Source organism: Mastigoproctus giganteus, chromosome 7 (genome assembly GCF_048544385.1).
Source record: "Mastigoproctus giganteus isolate SK-2022 chromosome 7, ASM4854438v1, whole genome shotgun sequence".
In the NCBI taxonomy this organism is placed as follows: domain Eukaryota; kingdom Metazoa; phylum Arthropoda; class Arachnida; order Uropygi; family Thelyphonidae; genus Mastigoproctus; species Mastigoproctus giganteus.
In genome coordinates, this window is record NC_143581.1 from 126,430,501 (window position 1) to 126,448,680 (window position 18,180).

An 18,180-nucleotide genomic window follows, 5' to 3' on the forward strand; every position below is an offset into this window, starting at 1 on the left:
AGTGTTTGCCTTATACCCTTCTAATTCTTTCACACTCGTTCCCTTTGAAGATTCCCCTCGCTCTGGCTCGTACTGGGCTCTGCTGCCAGCATTTTGCCTTCTGTCTACTTTAGGCCTCACCTGGGTATCACTACCGAAGTTAATGCTGCCATTTCCCACATCTACCTTGGCTCTTAATTTCTTTAGTAGGTCCGTGCCTAGTATTGCGTCATGTCGACGACTGTTTACTCTATTTGCCACTAAATATGAATGGGGCACCATGTTTTCACATCCCTGTAATCTTATCTTGTCTCTGACTATATAGTTGGTGTGAATTTCTTCAGCACCTACCCCTTTCACAAGAAATTCGCGGCAACATCTCACATCTCCCTTATTTGACCCTTTGCAGTATCTGATGAGGTAATCCCACATTAATATTGACCTCGAGGCTCCTGTGTCTACAAGAAATTTACCTGGTACCCCTCCTAAGCTTCCCTTTACACATAACAGGTCGTTCCCCCTTCCGTTATCACTTACAGCGCCTAAAGATATGTTTTTTCTTTTGGCTGTGTTTATGTGTAATGCTTGTTCACTCCTCCCAGGGTTTTGCTCCTGGCTGTAGTTACTACCTCCGCGGTATCCCCTTTGGCTATTCCTGTGTGGACAATATCTAGCGAGATGTTCCTTGCCCCCACATATGTAACACCTCCTCTGTCCGTTTCGCCTATCTTCTCTGACTTCCCCCTTCCACCCCTCTGTGTTGTTGTACTTGCCTCTTGTGCTCTGCCCTGTTTGTGGTCTTTCGCCCCCCTGCCTATTATTTTCATCTAGTGCATTCTTTTTTGTGTTTAATTGCTCTAATAATTTATTTAATTTTATTTCCATTCCCGCTATCTGTTTTTCTAGCCCTTCTAACTTAATTTCGCCTTCCCTTTCTTTATTACCTTTCCGTTTTGTCTCTTCTTCTGTCGCTAATACATTTATTTCCCCCCTTATAGCCCCCCGACCTTGGAGGTCTAGCTTTTCCTCATCAGTGGCTAGTTTCATGGCCTCAGCTAATGAATTGGGTTTTCTCCTAAGGATTTCTCGCTTATATTTATCCCTGACCCCCATCAAAAACTGTCCCATCAGGATTTTGTCAAAGGCACTATTTTCTTTTTCCGATACTTCTGTTGTTAATTTTACTGTTAAAAATCTTTTGTAATAGTCCTCAATGCTTTCGCGATTATTTTGACTACAATTATTTAATATCCCGATTCCTTCAAGGAACGTGATCTTTGGGGAAAATAACTTCCTTAATATCTTTTCAAATTTGTCTAATGTTTCTATTTCCATCCCTTGGGTCTCCTTTAAATACCTAGTCTGGGCCCTGCCTTCCAGTTTGAATTCCGCCATCATGACTATTTCTAGTTCCGTTAATTCTTCCTTTTCCTTAATCATTTTTAGTTTTCTCAGAAAATGTTCCACATTTTCTGATGGTTCCCCTTTAAATACTTTTAAAAATTTGCTTAACTTAATTGGGCCCCTATTATCATTCCCTATACTAACAATTGCTTCTCCTGATATCTCCTGCCCGTTGATATTTTCCTCCCTTTCTCTATCCCTACTGCTGTTCGCTCTCCTTGTAGCCATGACTTATCTTTCGAGGTTGGGGTTTAATCTAATTAACTCGTTATTTGTTGTCAATACCTTTCTTATTCTATAACTTAATTCACCTAATTCTAAACACAAGGAAATTCTATTTCAGTACCCACTTTAACTACTTACTTTTTCACTTTTCACTTTCTGGCTCGCCAGCTGAATTTTTTCTATCAGTTTCAGCAACTGGATTACATATATATATACATGTATATATATTTTCCTGTCGTTCTGAACTCAGCCTTCCGTTGTGCAGAATTATCCTGGCTTACGCTCGCCAATTGTGGGGGTGGGTTTAGTTATCATTATTTATTCTGAAAATCCTATTCCTCAAGGAGGCCTACAATTATATTATATTATGTTATATTTTTTTTTTATATCCCCTTATTTTAACCCCTCCCACTTTAACACCTGACTTGATTGATTTCAGAAAATTCCCAGACTCACGGGGACCCCTAATATATTAAGGTATTCTTCCACTGGACTGGCTGAGTTTAGAAATGACAGACACACACACAAGAATGTAGAATATACAAATTTGTTTTTTATTGTCATATTATATATAAGAAAATTACAATAACCTTTAACAGAATACAGTATTTAGTTTGACACTTGTTATTTTACTAATTTTTAAATGTGTATATATCTTGTAATTTACAGTCAACCTTGTTATCAAAAGAACTACTAAATCCTAATACTTATATATATCTACATATATATCACTGTGTCTCTTCATGTTGCTCTACAAAGATTTCAGTAGGTCCGGGCATTTATTACCCCTCACAATGCACAATCTGTCTCTTTGCTCCTTAACAGTCCATGTAAGTCAATAAACCACCATCAGCCAATGAACAGACAAAATATAATTTCATAAGTGCTCGTTTCCCAACTTATTAGGAAATACATATATATTCATTCCAGAATCCTTACTTGCAAACATGTCAACAGTCAACAATATCCAACCAATTTACTTAGTTACCTTTCCGTTCAATTAATCCACTATTTCACAATTAGGGCTAGATGCTCATTTAATTGTTTACCTGTTTAATCATTTTCTACCCCAAATAAGTCATACTCACAGCAATTTAACATTCACAATAATTCAAGGACAAAATTTTTACTTCCTACTACAGATTAACTTACTCTTAAATTGCATTACTCTGATCTCTATACTAAATTGAATTATCACTCCTTAAGTATTACACTCGTTCAAATATATATGTATATATATTTAGTACTTTGACATTCTCTCTTAAAACTTATAGCGTCCTCCTAGAGTCCTTTTCATTATTAAATTAGTTCCCCTTTTTACAAATTATATTCTCAGTACTTATTCTAACACTTACGCAATGGTCTGGTATTCCTCCCTGCTCGGTCTCTCTTCCTATCTGCTCGGGGTGAGGACTGGAAAGCGAAAGGTTGCTCATCCGGGGAACATAGTAATCTATCCTGGGTTTCTCTACCGGGTACTGCACGGCTGAAGATAATACCGGATCTTATCTCCTTTCTTCCTCCATCTGCGTTGCGTCCGAGGACTGGGATACCTTCCGGGTCGACTAGTCACTCAACTGCTCAACCGAGAAATTTGCCTCTAGGGCGTTTCACCATTCTTCCTCCATAGACTGCATTAACTTTTTCAAGGGAACGATACTTCCGACTCTAGACTTTCACAAAATAAATTCTTATAATAAATTCTCCCACTACAGCTTCCATCTCCCCAGGACTGCTTCCACCACCCAACTTAGATCACGACTCCTCTTCTCACTCTCTCCACCACAAAACTCCTCTCCGAATAATCAGTATCAATTTTTTCTTCCCTTCTCTCCTTTCTCTCAAATTTCCCACCGCTTTCTTCCTGGCCAATCGTTGACTTCCCTATCCTTTCCTTCGTGATCCTATTCGTCTTCCTTCATTTCCGTGGGCGTGCTTTCTTTTTCCTAGTGTGACCGAACTTCCGATAATCTGGAAAATACTGGTAATTTCTCGAAATTAAACGTAAGTTCCGGTCAGCTAAGAGAGTTTCAGGCTTTCTTTGTGACCTCACCCCCATTACTACGTCGCCCACACCTGCTAGAGGTCGAACCGTGAAATTTATTAATAGGGCCACTTCCGCACTCAGCGCCCTTTCTATAGTGTATATGCTCCTGTCTTAAGTGGGATTTGTTTCGGTCCATTATGATTGCTTTTACTGACTCCCTTAAGGAATTTTTCCATACAACCGAGATTTAACTAACTGGGTGTGTTTGGACTAACCTTCGAATTTCAGTGTTTCTTAACAAATGATACTTGTCTGAAACTAACTATATACGCCACAATTAATTCTTCCAATATTTAACAAACTTTATTAAATTATTGTAAGGCTGGGTCCTTACAATGGACATGTTTGTTGTTGTTTGTTATTTGGTTTTTAGGAGCATTAGCAACTAAGGCCATATTGCTCCGGGGATATGCAGTGGTCATTCCCTGACCTTTCTGCATCCTCTGTATTTGGTGGTCACGGGCTCGAACCCCAATCTAATCAAGAAGCGTGTGCTACACACTGCTTCTCCTGCCCACCTGGCTATGGAGGCACCTATGGACATGTAAAATGGATGCAAGAAACCAGATGTCCAAAGGCTATCCTGAAATGGATACCTCCTGGAAGAAGGAGAAGAGGAAGACCTAGGAGGCCATGGATGGATGGAGTACGGGAGTTCGTGGCAGCCCGAGGCTTAACTTACCAATACACCTTGAACCGCACTGTATAGTGGGAAAAAATAACTTGTAGGCTGAGGAGACCTGAGGAAACAGAAACACTCCTCTTGAAGAAGAAGAAGAAGAAGAAGAAGAAGAAGATTGTTTTCTATATGAGCATGTTTGAGAGCCAACCAGAGGGAGTAATTAATACTCTTGATCTGATTATCAGTAGTGATATTTCATCCATTAAGAATCTACAGATAAAGGAACCACTATGTAGCAGTGATCACATCTACATAGTGGTAGATGTGATCACTGCTACATAGCCATGGTACTGATGGCTACATAGTGGTAGATGTGATCACTGCTACATCTACATCAGCCATGGTACTGATGTAGTATTCACTTAAAGATGTAACTACCATCAGAGGTAAAAGGAAGAGTTTTTGCTTACCAACAGCATGATGTTACCAACAGCAAATTCTAAATTAGAAGCATTCAAGGAATTAATCTTGGAAGCTACTAGGCCTATCATACCAACTAAGAAATACTGTTCAAAGTTTAGTCCTAAATCGATGGCACCTCCGTAGCCAGGTGGGAAGGAACAGCAGTGTATAGCACATGCTTCTTGATTAGACCGCAGTTCGAGCCCATCACCACCAAATACGGATTATGCGGAAAGGTCAGGGAAATGACCACGGCATATCCCAGAGCAATATGGCCTTAGTTGCTAATGCTCCTAAAAAATAAAAATAAATAAATAAAAAAAAAAAAAACCTAAATTGATGTCAGACAAACTAATGTGACTCATGGCAGAGATGAAAAATACACGAGATGCGTCTAGGAGCTCACATCCAGTGAATATGGCTTGGCACACTCAGGGTCCTGAGTACTCTCTCTCTCTCTCTCTCTCTCTCTCTCTCTCTCTCTCTCTCTCTCTCTCTGTCTGTCTCTCAGGGTAACTTGAGAATTTTTTTGGATGGTGCAACATAAACCTCAGACTTCCTTGCACCATATGGCTAATGATAATAATAATAAATTATCAGCTGACACAGAAGGCTATGGTAGATATAAGCGTGTCTGTAATCAAATCACAAAGGAGGTTAGTCAAGTTCAGGCAGATTACGATAAATTTTTGCAAAAGAATGCAAAGAAAAACTCTAGAAGAGGATGAACCAGGTTGGTCCACTTGATATTGATGGTTCTACTGTTGATGATCTTAAAATGTAGAGGCAGAATGAGTATTTTGCATCTACATTCACACGTGAGGAATTCAGTAGGAATGTGGAGGCCAGAAGTTTATTAAACTTTAACAAGGAGCTATAAACCGATGAACCAAGACATTATGACCAGCGAGTCGTTATACAAATCGAAGCAACTGCAAGTGAACTACAGCATGTGCACGGGTTGGAACACATGGTAGAAAAAACACCTGATACTGACCTCCGTTAATCAGTGTTACTCTTGTTCTTCAGAAGGGAAATTCACCGATGAATCGATGAACCAAGACATTATGACCAGCGAGTCGTTATACAAATCGAAGCAACTGCAAGTGAACTACAGCATGTGCACGGGTTGGAACACATGGTAGAAAAAACACCTGATACTGACCTCCGTTAATCAGTGTTACTCTTGTTCTTCAGAAGGGAAATTCACCGGACTTAAGCAAGTTTGATAAAGGCCAAATTGTAATGGCCGAACAACTGGGTCAGAGCATATCTGAAATGGCACAGCTGGTGGGGTGCTCATGGTCAGCCATGGTTAGTACCTACCGAAAATTGTCCAAGGAGGGGAAACCCACGAATCACCAATGTGGTGTTGGACAACAACAGCTCATTGCCGCTCAAGGTGAACGAAGGCTCTCCCTCTCCCGGATGGTACGTGGCAACAGAAGAGTGACTGTGGTGCAACTCACCGGTAATTGGAATGCTGGTGACAGGAGTAATATGTCACAACACACAGTACATCGAACCCTGCTAAAAATGGAGTTGTGTAGCCACAGGCCACTCTGAGTCCCATGCTAACCAGGGCTGAATGGCAACAGTGCCTACAATGGGCACACAAGCATCGAAACTGGACCTTGAGTGATTGGAAGAAGATCATCTGGTCTGATGAATCATGTTTCTTGTTGCACCATGTGGATGGCCAGGTACGTGTGCATCATTTACCTGGACAAGTGATGGCACCTGGATGCACCATGAGATGAAACCAAAGCCGGTGGCAGCAGTGTCGTGCTTTGGGAGATGTTCTTCTGGGATACCCTGGGTCCAGTCATCCATGTGCCGGGCACTCTGATGCCACCTACCTAAACATCATTACTGACCAGGTACACACCCTTTTATGGCAACGGTCTTCCCTTCTGGTGGTGCCGTATTTCAGCAAGATAATGCAACATGCCACACCATCTGATTTGTTTGAGACTGGTTCGTGAAACATGAGAAAGACTTCCAGGTGTTGCCTTGGCCTCCAAATTCCCCAGACATCCTTCCCATCGATCATCCGTGGTTTGTGTTGAAACAGCAGCTCCGATCTGTGGTGTCTCAACCACAGGGGTTAAAGGATCAGCTGGTTATGTGTTAGTACCAGATACCACAAAACACATTTAGAAATGTGTTTTGTGGTATCTTCATTGTTTTGGCTGCACGTGGAGGACCAACATCATATTAGGTAAGTGGTCATAATGTTTTGGCTCGTTGGTGTACGATTCTGTAATAACTGAGAGCAAAGTGGAAAAGAAATTGTTGAAGTTAAACATAAGAAAGGTACCTGGGATGGAAGCTACATATCCAGTTATATTAAAAGAGGCATCAAAGGAAATAAGCAAACCCTTAGCTATAATTATGAGGCCATCCTTGTATTAATGAAGCACTGCAGTTATAGTTCAGACACAGCACAAGTTTGTTAAGGGGGAAATATTGTGCGAACAATTTGATTGGATACTATGATGTGGTCACAAAGGAACTAGATGCAAAAACTAATTTTTACATCATATACTTGGATTTCAGGAAAGCTTCTGATACTGTTGCACATAAACAACTGCTGTACAAATTGGAGCAGTATTGCATTAAAGGCAAGTTGCTGCTAAGGATAAAGTGATGGTTGAGTAGCAGAAGACAGAGAGTTGTTATTAATGGACACTGATCATCATGGATTAATGTTATCAGTGGAGTACACTAATGTTTGGTGCTGGGGTCATTGTTGTTTCCTGCATTTATTAATGATATTGATGAAGGTATATCAGGTTTAGTGTCTATGTTTGCAGATAATATGAAGGTTGGCAAGGTGGTTAATGACAATAATGACGGTGCTACTTCAACAAGTTCTAGAAAAATTAGGCAGATGGGCTGAGAAATGGCAATTGACTAACATTAACAAACACAAAATATTGCATATGGATAGCAGTAATCCCAGAGTAATGTACCAACAGTGTGGTAGTAGAAAATTAATAGCACCTGGGGGGGGGGGTAATCATGCAGTCTGATATGAATTTCTCTTCCTGGCAGTGCAGATTGACTGCCAGGACAGCTTATGAGGTTTTGCCAATGATAAACAGGAATTTTGCTAACAGGAATATGGAGTTGACTATCCCACTGTATAAAGGAATGGTCAAGCAACATCTTGAGGACTGCATACAGGTCTGGAAGCCTCATTTCAGGAACAATGTAGAGCTGCTGGAGCAAGTATGGAGAAGGCAGCGAGACTGGTGAGGGGAACAAAAGAGTACTCTTATTAGGAAAGGCTTCAGGTCTGCAAATTGCAGTGTGTGGAGACTAGGCACCTTTGAGGTGATTTGACTGAGGTGTTTAAGGCTTTGAATGGATTGAGCAAGCTCAATGCTGATGGGATTCTTTGCTTACTCAGACTAACACACACATGAGGGGGCATAAATTCATAAATTTAGGGAGGGAGAAGAGAAGCACCATTTTGTGCCCAGGTTATGAAGGAAAGGTGCAGAAAACAACAGATTGATGCTCATCTCTGTTTTACTGATGTTGAGAAGGCCTTTGATCGAGTCCAACACACCAAGCTCATCATGATCCTTGAGTCCGGACTTGATGAAAAGGCCATCCGAATATCAAATACCTCTATAGGAACCGAAAAGCATCTGTTGTAGTTGATGGCAGAAAAACAGAAAACATCAACATCGAACATAGAGTTAGAGAGAAGGATGTGTAATCTTCCCCTACTGTTTAACATTTACTCGGATGTCATCTTCAAGAGAGCATTAGATGGAAGAAATGAAGGAATATCTGTCAACGGTAGAGTGATTAATAACCTTCACTATGCAGATGACCCTGTACTTTGTACAACTAATATTCAGGACTTACAGATACTAATCAACCATGTGAATAAAGAAAGTGAAAGAATGGGTCTTGGGATTAATATCAACAAAACTAAGTTCATGGTCCTTAATGGGGCAATGTCAACACCTCCCCTCATGTTAAACGGAAGGCTGATAGAGATATTTTGACAAAATCAAATATCTAGGCTGTTGGATCAATGACAAAAACGAATCAGATAACTGCATTATGCAATGGAAACCTGAATCTCCACCTTAGAATCTGGATGATGAGATGTTACGTTTGGTCAGTTTTGTTGTATGGTGCCAAGACACGAACACTAAAAACTAACTCAAAAAAACTGGAAGCATTTAAAATGTGGACATACAGAAGAATGTTAAAGATACCATGGACAGCAAGAGTGACCAATGAGAGTATCCTGCAGAGAATTGGATAAACCCATGAATTGCTGAAGAACATGAAGAACAGTTGTATGCTGTAAAAATCTGAGATTTTTGTCACCTAAGGGAGAGAATTACCAAAGCTTGTGCTATTTTTGATCCCAATATGCTGAAAAGAATCCAAACAAAAACGGTATACCAGCTGAGAAAATCACGTTGAACACATTGTAAATGAGAGTAAGCATATGTAGTGTAAATCCCATTGGTTCCAGGCTTTTCAGACACCACGTACATTAATATTATATTGCACTGATGGGAACCATAAGTTTGAAAATTATAGAAAATACAATTTCATATCATTGCTAAATAATATGAAAGTATTTGTCACATTTACTTTCATAAAATTTTTGACATTATAGAGCACAAACACAGAGTAGCAGAAGCATCACATACTGTAATGTGAAGTCATTGACTATCGTGTTGTGAAGCGAAGTTGAAAAATGAGAAGAGATATTTGTGCCTCCGTAGCCAGGTGGGCAGGAGTAGCAGTGCGTAGCACACGCTTCGTGATTAGACCGGGGTTCGAGCCCATGCCCACCAAATATGGAGGATGCGGAAAGGTCAGGAAATGACCACTGCATATCCCTGGAGCAATATGGCCTTAGTTGCTAATGCTCCTAAAAACCAAATAACAACAACAAACAGAAGAGATATTATCTCACCACACCTAGTGATAGATTAAATATAATAAAAATTATTATGATATATCCAAATTTGGGGGAAGACAAAGACCAATAGATTGACAGTAGCCACTGGAGAGGTGAAAGAGATTCTTGCACTGCTTCTATTAGAATGAGCAGAAGCCTGAAAAACAAGATGCATGGTATTTCAGAGCCTGTTGCGAGCCATTGCGGTACAAGTAAACACATGGGTTGTGTTAGGGTAGCTAAGAATAGAAACAGGTGCAGGTATACTTGCGTGTACACCAATGCTAGGAGTTTAGTAAATAAATTTGATGAATTTGAGGTATTGCTCAAAACATCAAAGGCAGATATTGTTGGGATATCAGAGACGTGGTGTCACACAGATATAAGGGATGCAGAACTGCAATTTGGGGAGTACAACGTCTACAGAAAGGATAGACAGGGTAGGAAGGGGGGGAGGGGTTATGCTATTAGTTAAGAAACACATAAAAACCAAGGAAGTGAAGCCAGTCGACATCGCCGGACAGTGCAGTGTTGAGTCAGTTTGGTGTGACATAAGCATTGGGAGATCAAAATTGAGAGTAGGAGTGTGCTATAGGCCTAATGACTCTGATGAGTATAATAAGGAACTGTTCAGGGAAATAGAGTGGGCCAGTAAATCAGAAAGTCTTATAAGGGGAGATTTTAATTTCCCAGATACTGACTGGAATTTGGGGGCTGGTTACTCACACACTAGCAGGGCTTTTGTGGATTTATTGGATGATTGTTTTCTACATCAGCATGTTCGGGAGGCAACCAGAGGGAGTAATACTCTTGATTTGATTATCAGCAGTGATTCTTCATGCATTAAGAATCTGCAGATAAATGAACCACTAGGTGGCAGTGATCACAGTGTGCTGAAGTGGGATTTACTCAAAGAGGTAACTGCCATTAGGGGTAAAGGGAAGGGTTATTGCTTCCGTAAAGGCGACTACGATGGACTGAGACAGTATTTAAATTCTATACAGTGGGACCAACTGATGATGTTACCAACAGCAAATTCAAAATGGGAAGCATTCAAAGAACTTATCTTGGAAGCTACTAGGCTTTACACACCAACTAAGAAATATTGTTCAAGGTTTAGGCCTAAATGGATGTCAGATAAACTAATGAGGCATATGGCAGAGAAGAAAAATGCATGGGATACTTACAAATTAACACATGACACAGAAGCCTATGATAGATACAAGTTGATATGCAACCAAGTTACAAAGGAGGTTAGGCAGGCGAAGGCAGATTACGAGAAATCCTTGGCAAGGGATGCAAAGAAAAACAGCAAAGAGTTCTTTACTTATGTAAACTCTAGAAGGAAGGGGATGAATCAGATTGGTCCACTTGACATTGATGGGTCAACTGTTGATGATCCTGCTCAGGTAGCTAACAAACTAAATGAATATTTTGCATCGACATTCACACATGAGGAGTTATTCAGCAAGGGGAATGCCAGAGGTGTATTCAACTCTAGCAGTAAGCTACAGAATCTTGAAATAACTGGGAGTAAAGTGGAGGAGAAACTGTTGAAGATAAACACAAGAAAGGCACCCGGGGTGGATGGGATCTATCCAGTTATATTAAAGGGGGCAGCAAAGGAAGTAAGCAAACCCTTAGCCATAATTATGAGAGCTTCCTTGGACTCAGGGAAGGTACCCATAGACTGGAAATGTGCAAATGTGACCCCAATTCACAAAGGAGGATCAAAGGCTGACACAAGTAATTATAGACCTGTGAGCTTAACTTCTGTTCCAGGTAAATTAATGGAGGCACTGGTTAAAGAAGCACTGCAGGATCATTTAGACAAGACTTCAGTTATAGCTCAGACACAGCATGGTTTTGTTAAGGGGAAGTCTTGCCTGACCAACTTGATTGGATACTATGATGCAGTCACAAAAGAACTGGATGCAGGGAATAACTTTGATATTATATACTTGGATCTTAGAAAGACTTTTGATACTGTTGCACATGGAAGACTGCTACACAAATTGGAGCAGTGTGACATTGGAGGCAAATTGCTGCTATGGATAAAGGGGTGGTTGAGGGGGAGAAGACAGAGAGTGGTAATCAATGGACACTGCTCATCGTGGACTAATGTTATTAGTGGAGTCCCTCAGGGCTCAGTGTTGGGTCCATTATTGTTTTCTGTATTTATAAATGATATTGATGATGGTATATCAAGTTTAATGTCCAAGTTTGCAGATGATACAAAGGTTGGCAGGGTTGTCAAGGACACTACTGACACTATGCTGCTGCAACAGGATCTGGAAAGGTTGAGCAGATGGGCTGAGAGGTGGCAAATGAAGTTTAACATTGACAAATGTAAAGTACTACACATGGGAAACAGCAACCCCAGAGCAACGTATCAACTCTGTGGTACTACACTGACAGTGGTAGAGAATGAAAGGGACTTGGGGGTGGTTGTGCAGGCAGATATGAAGTTCTCTGAGCAGTGCAGACGGGCTGCAAGAGTAGCTCATGGAGTATTGTCAATGATATACAGGAATTTTTCCAGCAGGGATAAGGAGGTGATTATTCCATTGTATAAGGCAATGGTCAGGCCACATCTAGAGTACTGTATACAGGTCTGGAGGCCTCATTTCAAGAAGGATGTAAAGCTGCTGGAACGAGTACAGAGAAGGGCAACAAGATTAGTGAATGGAACAAAGGGGTGCTCTTTCGAAGAAAGGCTTAAGTTTTGCAAATTACAGTGTCTGGAGACTAGGCACCAGTGAGGTGATCTGATAGAGGTGTATAAAGCCTTGAATGGTTTAAGCATGTTCAATGCTGATGGGATTCTTCCTCTAGCTCAGAAAAATCACCTGAGAGGGCATAAATTCAAATTGAGGAAAGACAGATGTAGGATAGACGTGAGGAAATTTGCCTTTAGCCAGCGGGTGGTTGGTTGGTGGAACAGACTTCCATCCCTTGTGGTGGAGGTTGATAGCCTAAATAAGTTTAAGGCTCAGCTGGACAGGTATTTTGAACGAACAGAGGGGTGAAGTGGAAGTGGTTTTTTTTTTTTTTTTGGCTGATACTGCATAAGCTTGCTTTCTTGCATCAAATGCCTCTACTAATGCTAATGCTAATGCTAATTTACCAACCAAATTTAGTTAGTTATTTGCCAAATAAACAACAGTCTACTTTCAACAATAATTCAGTTTGAATTTCAACCAATTTCAAAGTATTGAATTTTCATCTTTCACAAAACCTAAAAACACACATACCAATTTAATTATTTCTATTTTAATCTTTTAACAACATGAAGAACTGGTGGGAAGTAAGGGAATAATCAGATACATATCTACCTCTGCCCAGTGATAAAACATTCTTCCTGCAGCTTTCTGCAGAATATGAGTGCGGCGCAGTCCTGATGGTGTACCTCTATTTGCTAAAGGTCCAGATGGACGAAATACTGGAAGATTAAGCTTCATCCAAGTTGGCCAATGTCCTTTGTTACACCGATGAACAAAGTATGCACACTCGAGGTACAGAGCAGCTCGAGAAACTACTGGTGCCTTCTACAGAAAAATAAATAATACACGCAATTATATGCTGAAAACTCCTTTAACAGAAAATTAGTAATAAAATATTCATTATAACATAATGAATAAATTAAATATTTAAAAGTAAGGAAATTTTCAAACTCTATAACAACTTTTAATTCAGTAAGTCAATATCAATTATTTTAATTCAATATCAGAAAAAGTAAAATAATTTATTTAGTTAAATTGGAAATTTGATTATAGATTTTTAAGTAAAATATTATTTTACTTAAAACTACTAATATATAATACATATATATATATATATAAAAAAAATACATATATATATATATATAAAAAAAATACATATATATATATATATATATATATATATAAAAAATATATATATATATATATATATATATACAAAGGGTACTAGGAAAGTTTTGCAATATGACGCAACAATGAATCACAGGAAGCTGCTTGTTGCTGCATGTTGAGACATGTTCATACGTGCATAGTAGCAGCCGCGCCAAGTCGATGGGCTCAGTTATTCATTAGTAGTGAGAGTGTAAAGTGCTTGCGATGGCATCGTGGTCACGAAATGAGATAAGGACAGTTTTGCGGTATAATTTCGTGCGTGGTTTAACCATAGACCAGTGCTTAGAAGAAATGACTCTTGCACTAGATGATGATTGTCCACATCGTACAACGATATTCAGGTGGTATAGAGAATTCCAAAGGGGAAATTTCACTCTGGAGGATTCTGAGAGGCCGGGAAGGCCACGAACGTCAGTTACGGAGGAAAACGTTACTGCTGTGAGGAAAATGCTTGACGAAAACAGGCGAGTGACCTACCAACAGATAGAGGATACTTTGGGCCTAAATGCACCAGCAATGCGTTCGATTCTGCAAGATCATTTGCACGTGAAGAAACTTTGTTCTCTCTGGGTGCCGCATCAACTGACTGAAGAGCAGATGACACGACGTGTGACTTGGTGCCGGGAGACGTTAAAAAAGTTTGATAAGGGACAATCTCGGTATGTGAACAACATCGTGACAGGTGACGAGACTTGGCTGTACTATTACGATCTGCCGACCAAGGCTCAAAACAAAGTTTGGGTCTTTGATGATGACGACACACCCGTAATTGTCAGAAAATCCCGATCTGTAAAGAAGAAAATGATAGCTGTATTTTTCAAATCGAGTGGAATTGTGGAACGTGTCGTTTTGGACACGCAGAAGACAGTCACAGCTAAGTGGAATACTGAACAATGCCTGCCTAAAGTCATTGGATCTATGAAGAACCTGCGACCAAAGTCAAGAATGGACACCTGGTACCTCCATCACGATAATGCTAGAGCTCACCGCGTCAAAGCCTGCACCGAATATTTGACCACAACAGGACTGAAACTTCTCGAGCACCCTCCCTACAGCCCAGACCTTGCTCCCTGCGACTTTGCACTGTTCCCGCATGTGAAAATGAAGCTAAAAGGGAGGCGGTTTTCCAGTGATGAGGACCTTCTACGGGCTTGGGACAACGAGTGTGCTTTACTCCCTAGTGAAACTTGGCAGAACTGGTTTAAAGATTGGTTTCGGAGGATGGAGAGGTGTATTGAATGTAGAGGAAATTACTTTGAAAAAATTAAATAAACAAAGCTGTATTGCAAAACTTTCCTAGTACCCTTTGTATATATATATATACACACACAAACACACACACACACATAATTTTCTTATTGTGGGTTCTTTGCATTCTTTACTAGAGACCTCTCATAATCTGCCTTAGCTTGCCTAACCTTCTGTGTGACTTGATTACAGACTAATTTACATCTACCATAGGCTTCTGTATCACCTGATAATTTATATGCATCCCACGCACTTTTCTTCTCTGCCACATATCTCAATAGTTCAACTGATATAGGCATTTAGGCAGTGGTGGGATTCAGCCGGTTCACACCGGTTCGGCAGAACCGATACCTAATTTTTTGTTGAGTTCGGCGAACCAGTTATTAAAATGGCACTTGTGATCAGGGTTCTCTCTAAGGTGGGCGCCTGGTATTCTATGCCATTTATTAATTCAGCAAGAAATTTTCGTTTAATATCGATAAAATGAAGAAAATGTATGTTCTGACTGATGTTTATCAATGGTATAAGCATAGTGCTTTGTTTATAAAAGTTTATGATATGACCACACGTGGACAGAACCAGTAAAAATATTCAAATATATTGGCACATATCCGCTCCTGCTCTATAATATATTAAAATAAAACATTTTTAAAATTTTTTTGCAGTAGCCCTTAAAAGGATGAAAAGGCAACAGAGTTTGACAGATTTTTTTTCAATAAGAAACCAAAATCAGAATTTGTTGTATTAGAATTGGCCTTGGATTCAGTTACATCACCAACAATTTTCATTGAACTAGTTGAATTGGAAAAACAAGATGCAGAGAAAATACGTTCTTCAGTTATGGAAAGTTTAAATAATGTTGGGCTTACTAAGAACTACCTAGAAAAAAATTTAATAGGATTTTGCTCCGATGGTGCCAGCGTTATGCTTGGAAGAAAATCTTAAGTGAGCACTAGGATTGCAAAAGAGTTTCCAAACATAATAATATGGCACTGTTTAAATCATCGCCTCCATCTTGTTTTAGATGATTCAATAAAGGAAACAAAGAAAGTAAATCATTTTAAAATATTTATTGATAAGATATATACTATTTTTCATCAATCCAATAAGAAACAAATTGAACTTTCCAAAATATCCGAACAACTTGGAATTGAAATTATAAAGATTGGTAGAGTTTTGGGACCAAGGTGGGCTGCCTGTGGTTTAAGGTCAACCCTAGCTGTGTGGCCCGCTTATCCAGCGCTACATCACTATTTTTATTCAAATAAAAAGTACTTAGGTATGGCTGCCCGTCTTTAAAATATATATTTTATAACCGATTTGGCATTGATGATTGATATTTTAAATGAAACTTCTCTTCTTTCAAATGCACTGCAAGCAAGAAATATAGACATAATAAAGGCTGAAAAACTCGTGATAAGATCTATTAAAGCATTTCAAATGCTTGGAAAGGAAAAGGGTCCATATGAAAAAAAAGTTGATGAATTAATTACTTCAGAAACCTTCAAAAATATAAAATTTGTAGAAAATCATCGATTTGCTCGGGCTTCCTCGGGAAAGACTTTTAGAAAACATCGTAACGAATTTGAAAAAAAAAAGACTAATGGATTGTGAACATTTAAAAGCAAGTTGTAGCTAATTTCAAGACAGGAATAAATTACAATTTCTCAATTTTTTTTGGAGCCAGATTATTGGAATATTGAAGAAGTACTAGTTCCATGGAAAGCAGCTGAAGAACAATTGCTCGTATTTAATGACATTTTTAATTACCAAATTGATATTAATGATTATCGAGATTTCTTGGAAAACGTTTTAAAAAATTCCCAGAATTATGCAATTTCAGAATTATCCTGAAAGTGTTCAAAGAGCTAAAAATATTGTCAGAACAATTGCTGTAAGTTCAGCAGAAGCAGAAAGGGGTTTTTCAAAGATGAACATAATATGTTCAGAGAAGAGAAGTCGCATAACTGTTTCTAATATATCAAACACAATGACTATTAGTCTAATCGGTCTACTTCTAAAGGAATGGGATCCTACTCCTACAGTGGTTAAGGATAAATCACTCAGCCGATGATGCTCGGATAAAAGCGAAGAAAATTGCAAGCAAGGACGCCAATCAAGAAACAATATGAAATATCTTAAATAACAGTTTTATTGTTTTTTGTCAGGTATTATTTAATATTTTTTCATTAATATTTTAAAACTCTTTCTTATAACATAATCTAGTTTTGTGGACCTCTTTTATTGTTCTTATTTAAGTATTAACTGCATGAAATAATAAACTACCTTTTGGTATATAGTTTTTTTATACTTAGAATGGTCATTAGGGCAGTGAACCGGTTGTTAAATTATTTGAATCCCACAACTGCATTTAGGTCTAAGCCTTGAACAGTATCTCTTTGTTGGTAAGAAAAGCCTAGTAGCTGCTTTTATTACTTCTCTGAATACTTCCTATTTAGAATTTGAATTCCTATTTTAGAATTTGCTGTTGGTAACATCAGTTGGTCCCATGGCACACAATTTAAAAACTGTCTGAGACGTCTGTAGTCACCCTTACCAAAGCAAAAGCCTTTCCCTTTACCCTTGACAGCAGTTATATCTTTAATTAAATTCCACATTAGTACAATGTGTTCACTGCCACCCAGGGAAGGGGTTTTTTACCTGCAGATTCTTAATAGATGAAGAATCACTGCTGATAACCAGATCAAATCTCCCATTATAAGACTCTGATTTACTGGCCCACTCTATTTTCCTGTACAGTTTCTTATTATACTCATCAGAGTCATTAGGCCTATAGCACATCTCAATTTTGATCTCCCAATGTCACACCAAACTGACTCGACACTGCACTGTCCAGCGATGTCAACTGGCTTCACTTCCTTGGATTTTATGTGTTTCTTAACTAATAGCATAACCCCTCCTCCCTTCCTATCCTGTCTATCCTTTCTGTAGACGTTGTCCCCAAATTCCAGTTCTGCATTCCTTATATCTGTGTGACACCATGTCTCTGATATCTCAACAATATCCGCCTTTGATGCTTTGAGCAATACCTCAAATTCGTCAAATTTATTTACCAAACTCCTAGCATTGGTACACAAGTATACATGCACCTGTTCTTTTTCTTAGCTACCCTAACACAACTTATGTGTTTACTTGTACCACAATGACTCCCAGCAGTCTCTGAAATATTCTGCACCTTGTTTTCCAGGCTTCTGCTCGTTCCAATAGAAGCAGTGCAAGAATCACTTTCACCTCTGCCAGTGGCTACTGTTAATCTAGAGAGAGAGAGAGAGAGAGAGAGAGAGAGAGAGAGAGAGTCAGAAGTAGAAGGGAATCACCATGAAAGCAAGAAAGAAGA

The 18,180-nt window shown here is 39.2% G+C and overlaps 1 protein-coding gene across 1 annotated transcript in view; it reads right to left on the reverse strand.

Annotated features, from left to right (window-relative positions):
- The window catches only part of unc80 (unc80, NALCN channel complex subunit), a 1,843,891-nt gene that overhangs the window by 1,259,505 nt on the left and 566,206 nt on the right, over positions 1–18,180 (reverse strand). Inside the window, exon 21 of the mRNA XM_090378420.1 lies at positions 13,017–13,229. Coding sequence (XP_090234546.1) covers positions 13,017–13,229 — 213 coding nt within the window. The remainder of the gene's footprint in view (positions 1–13,016; positions 13,230–18,180) is intronic.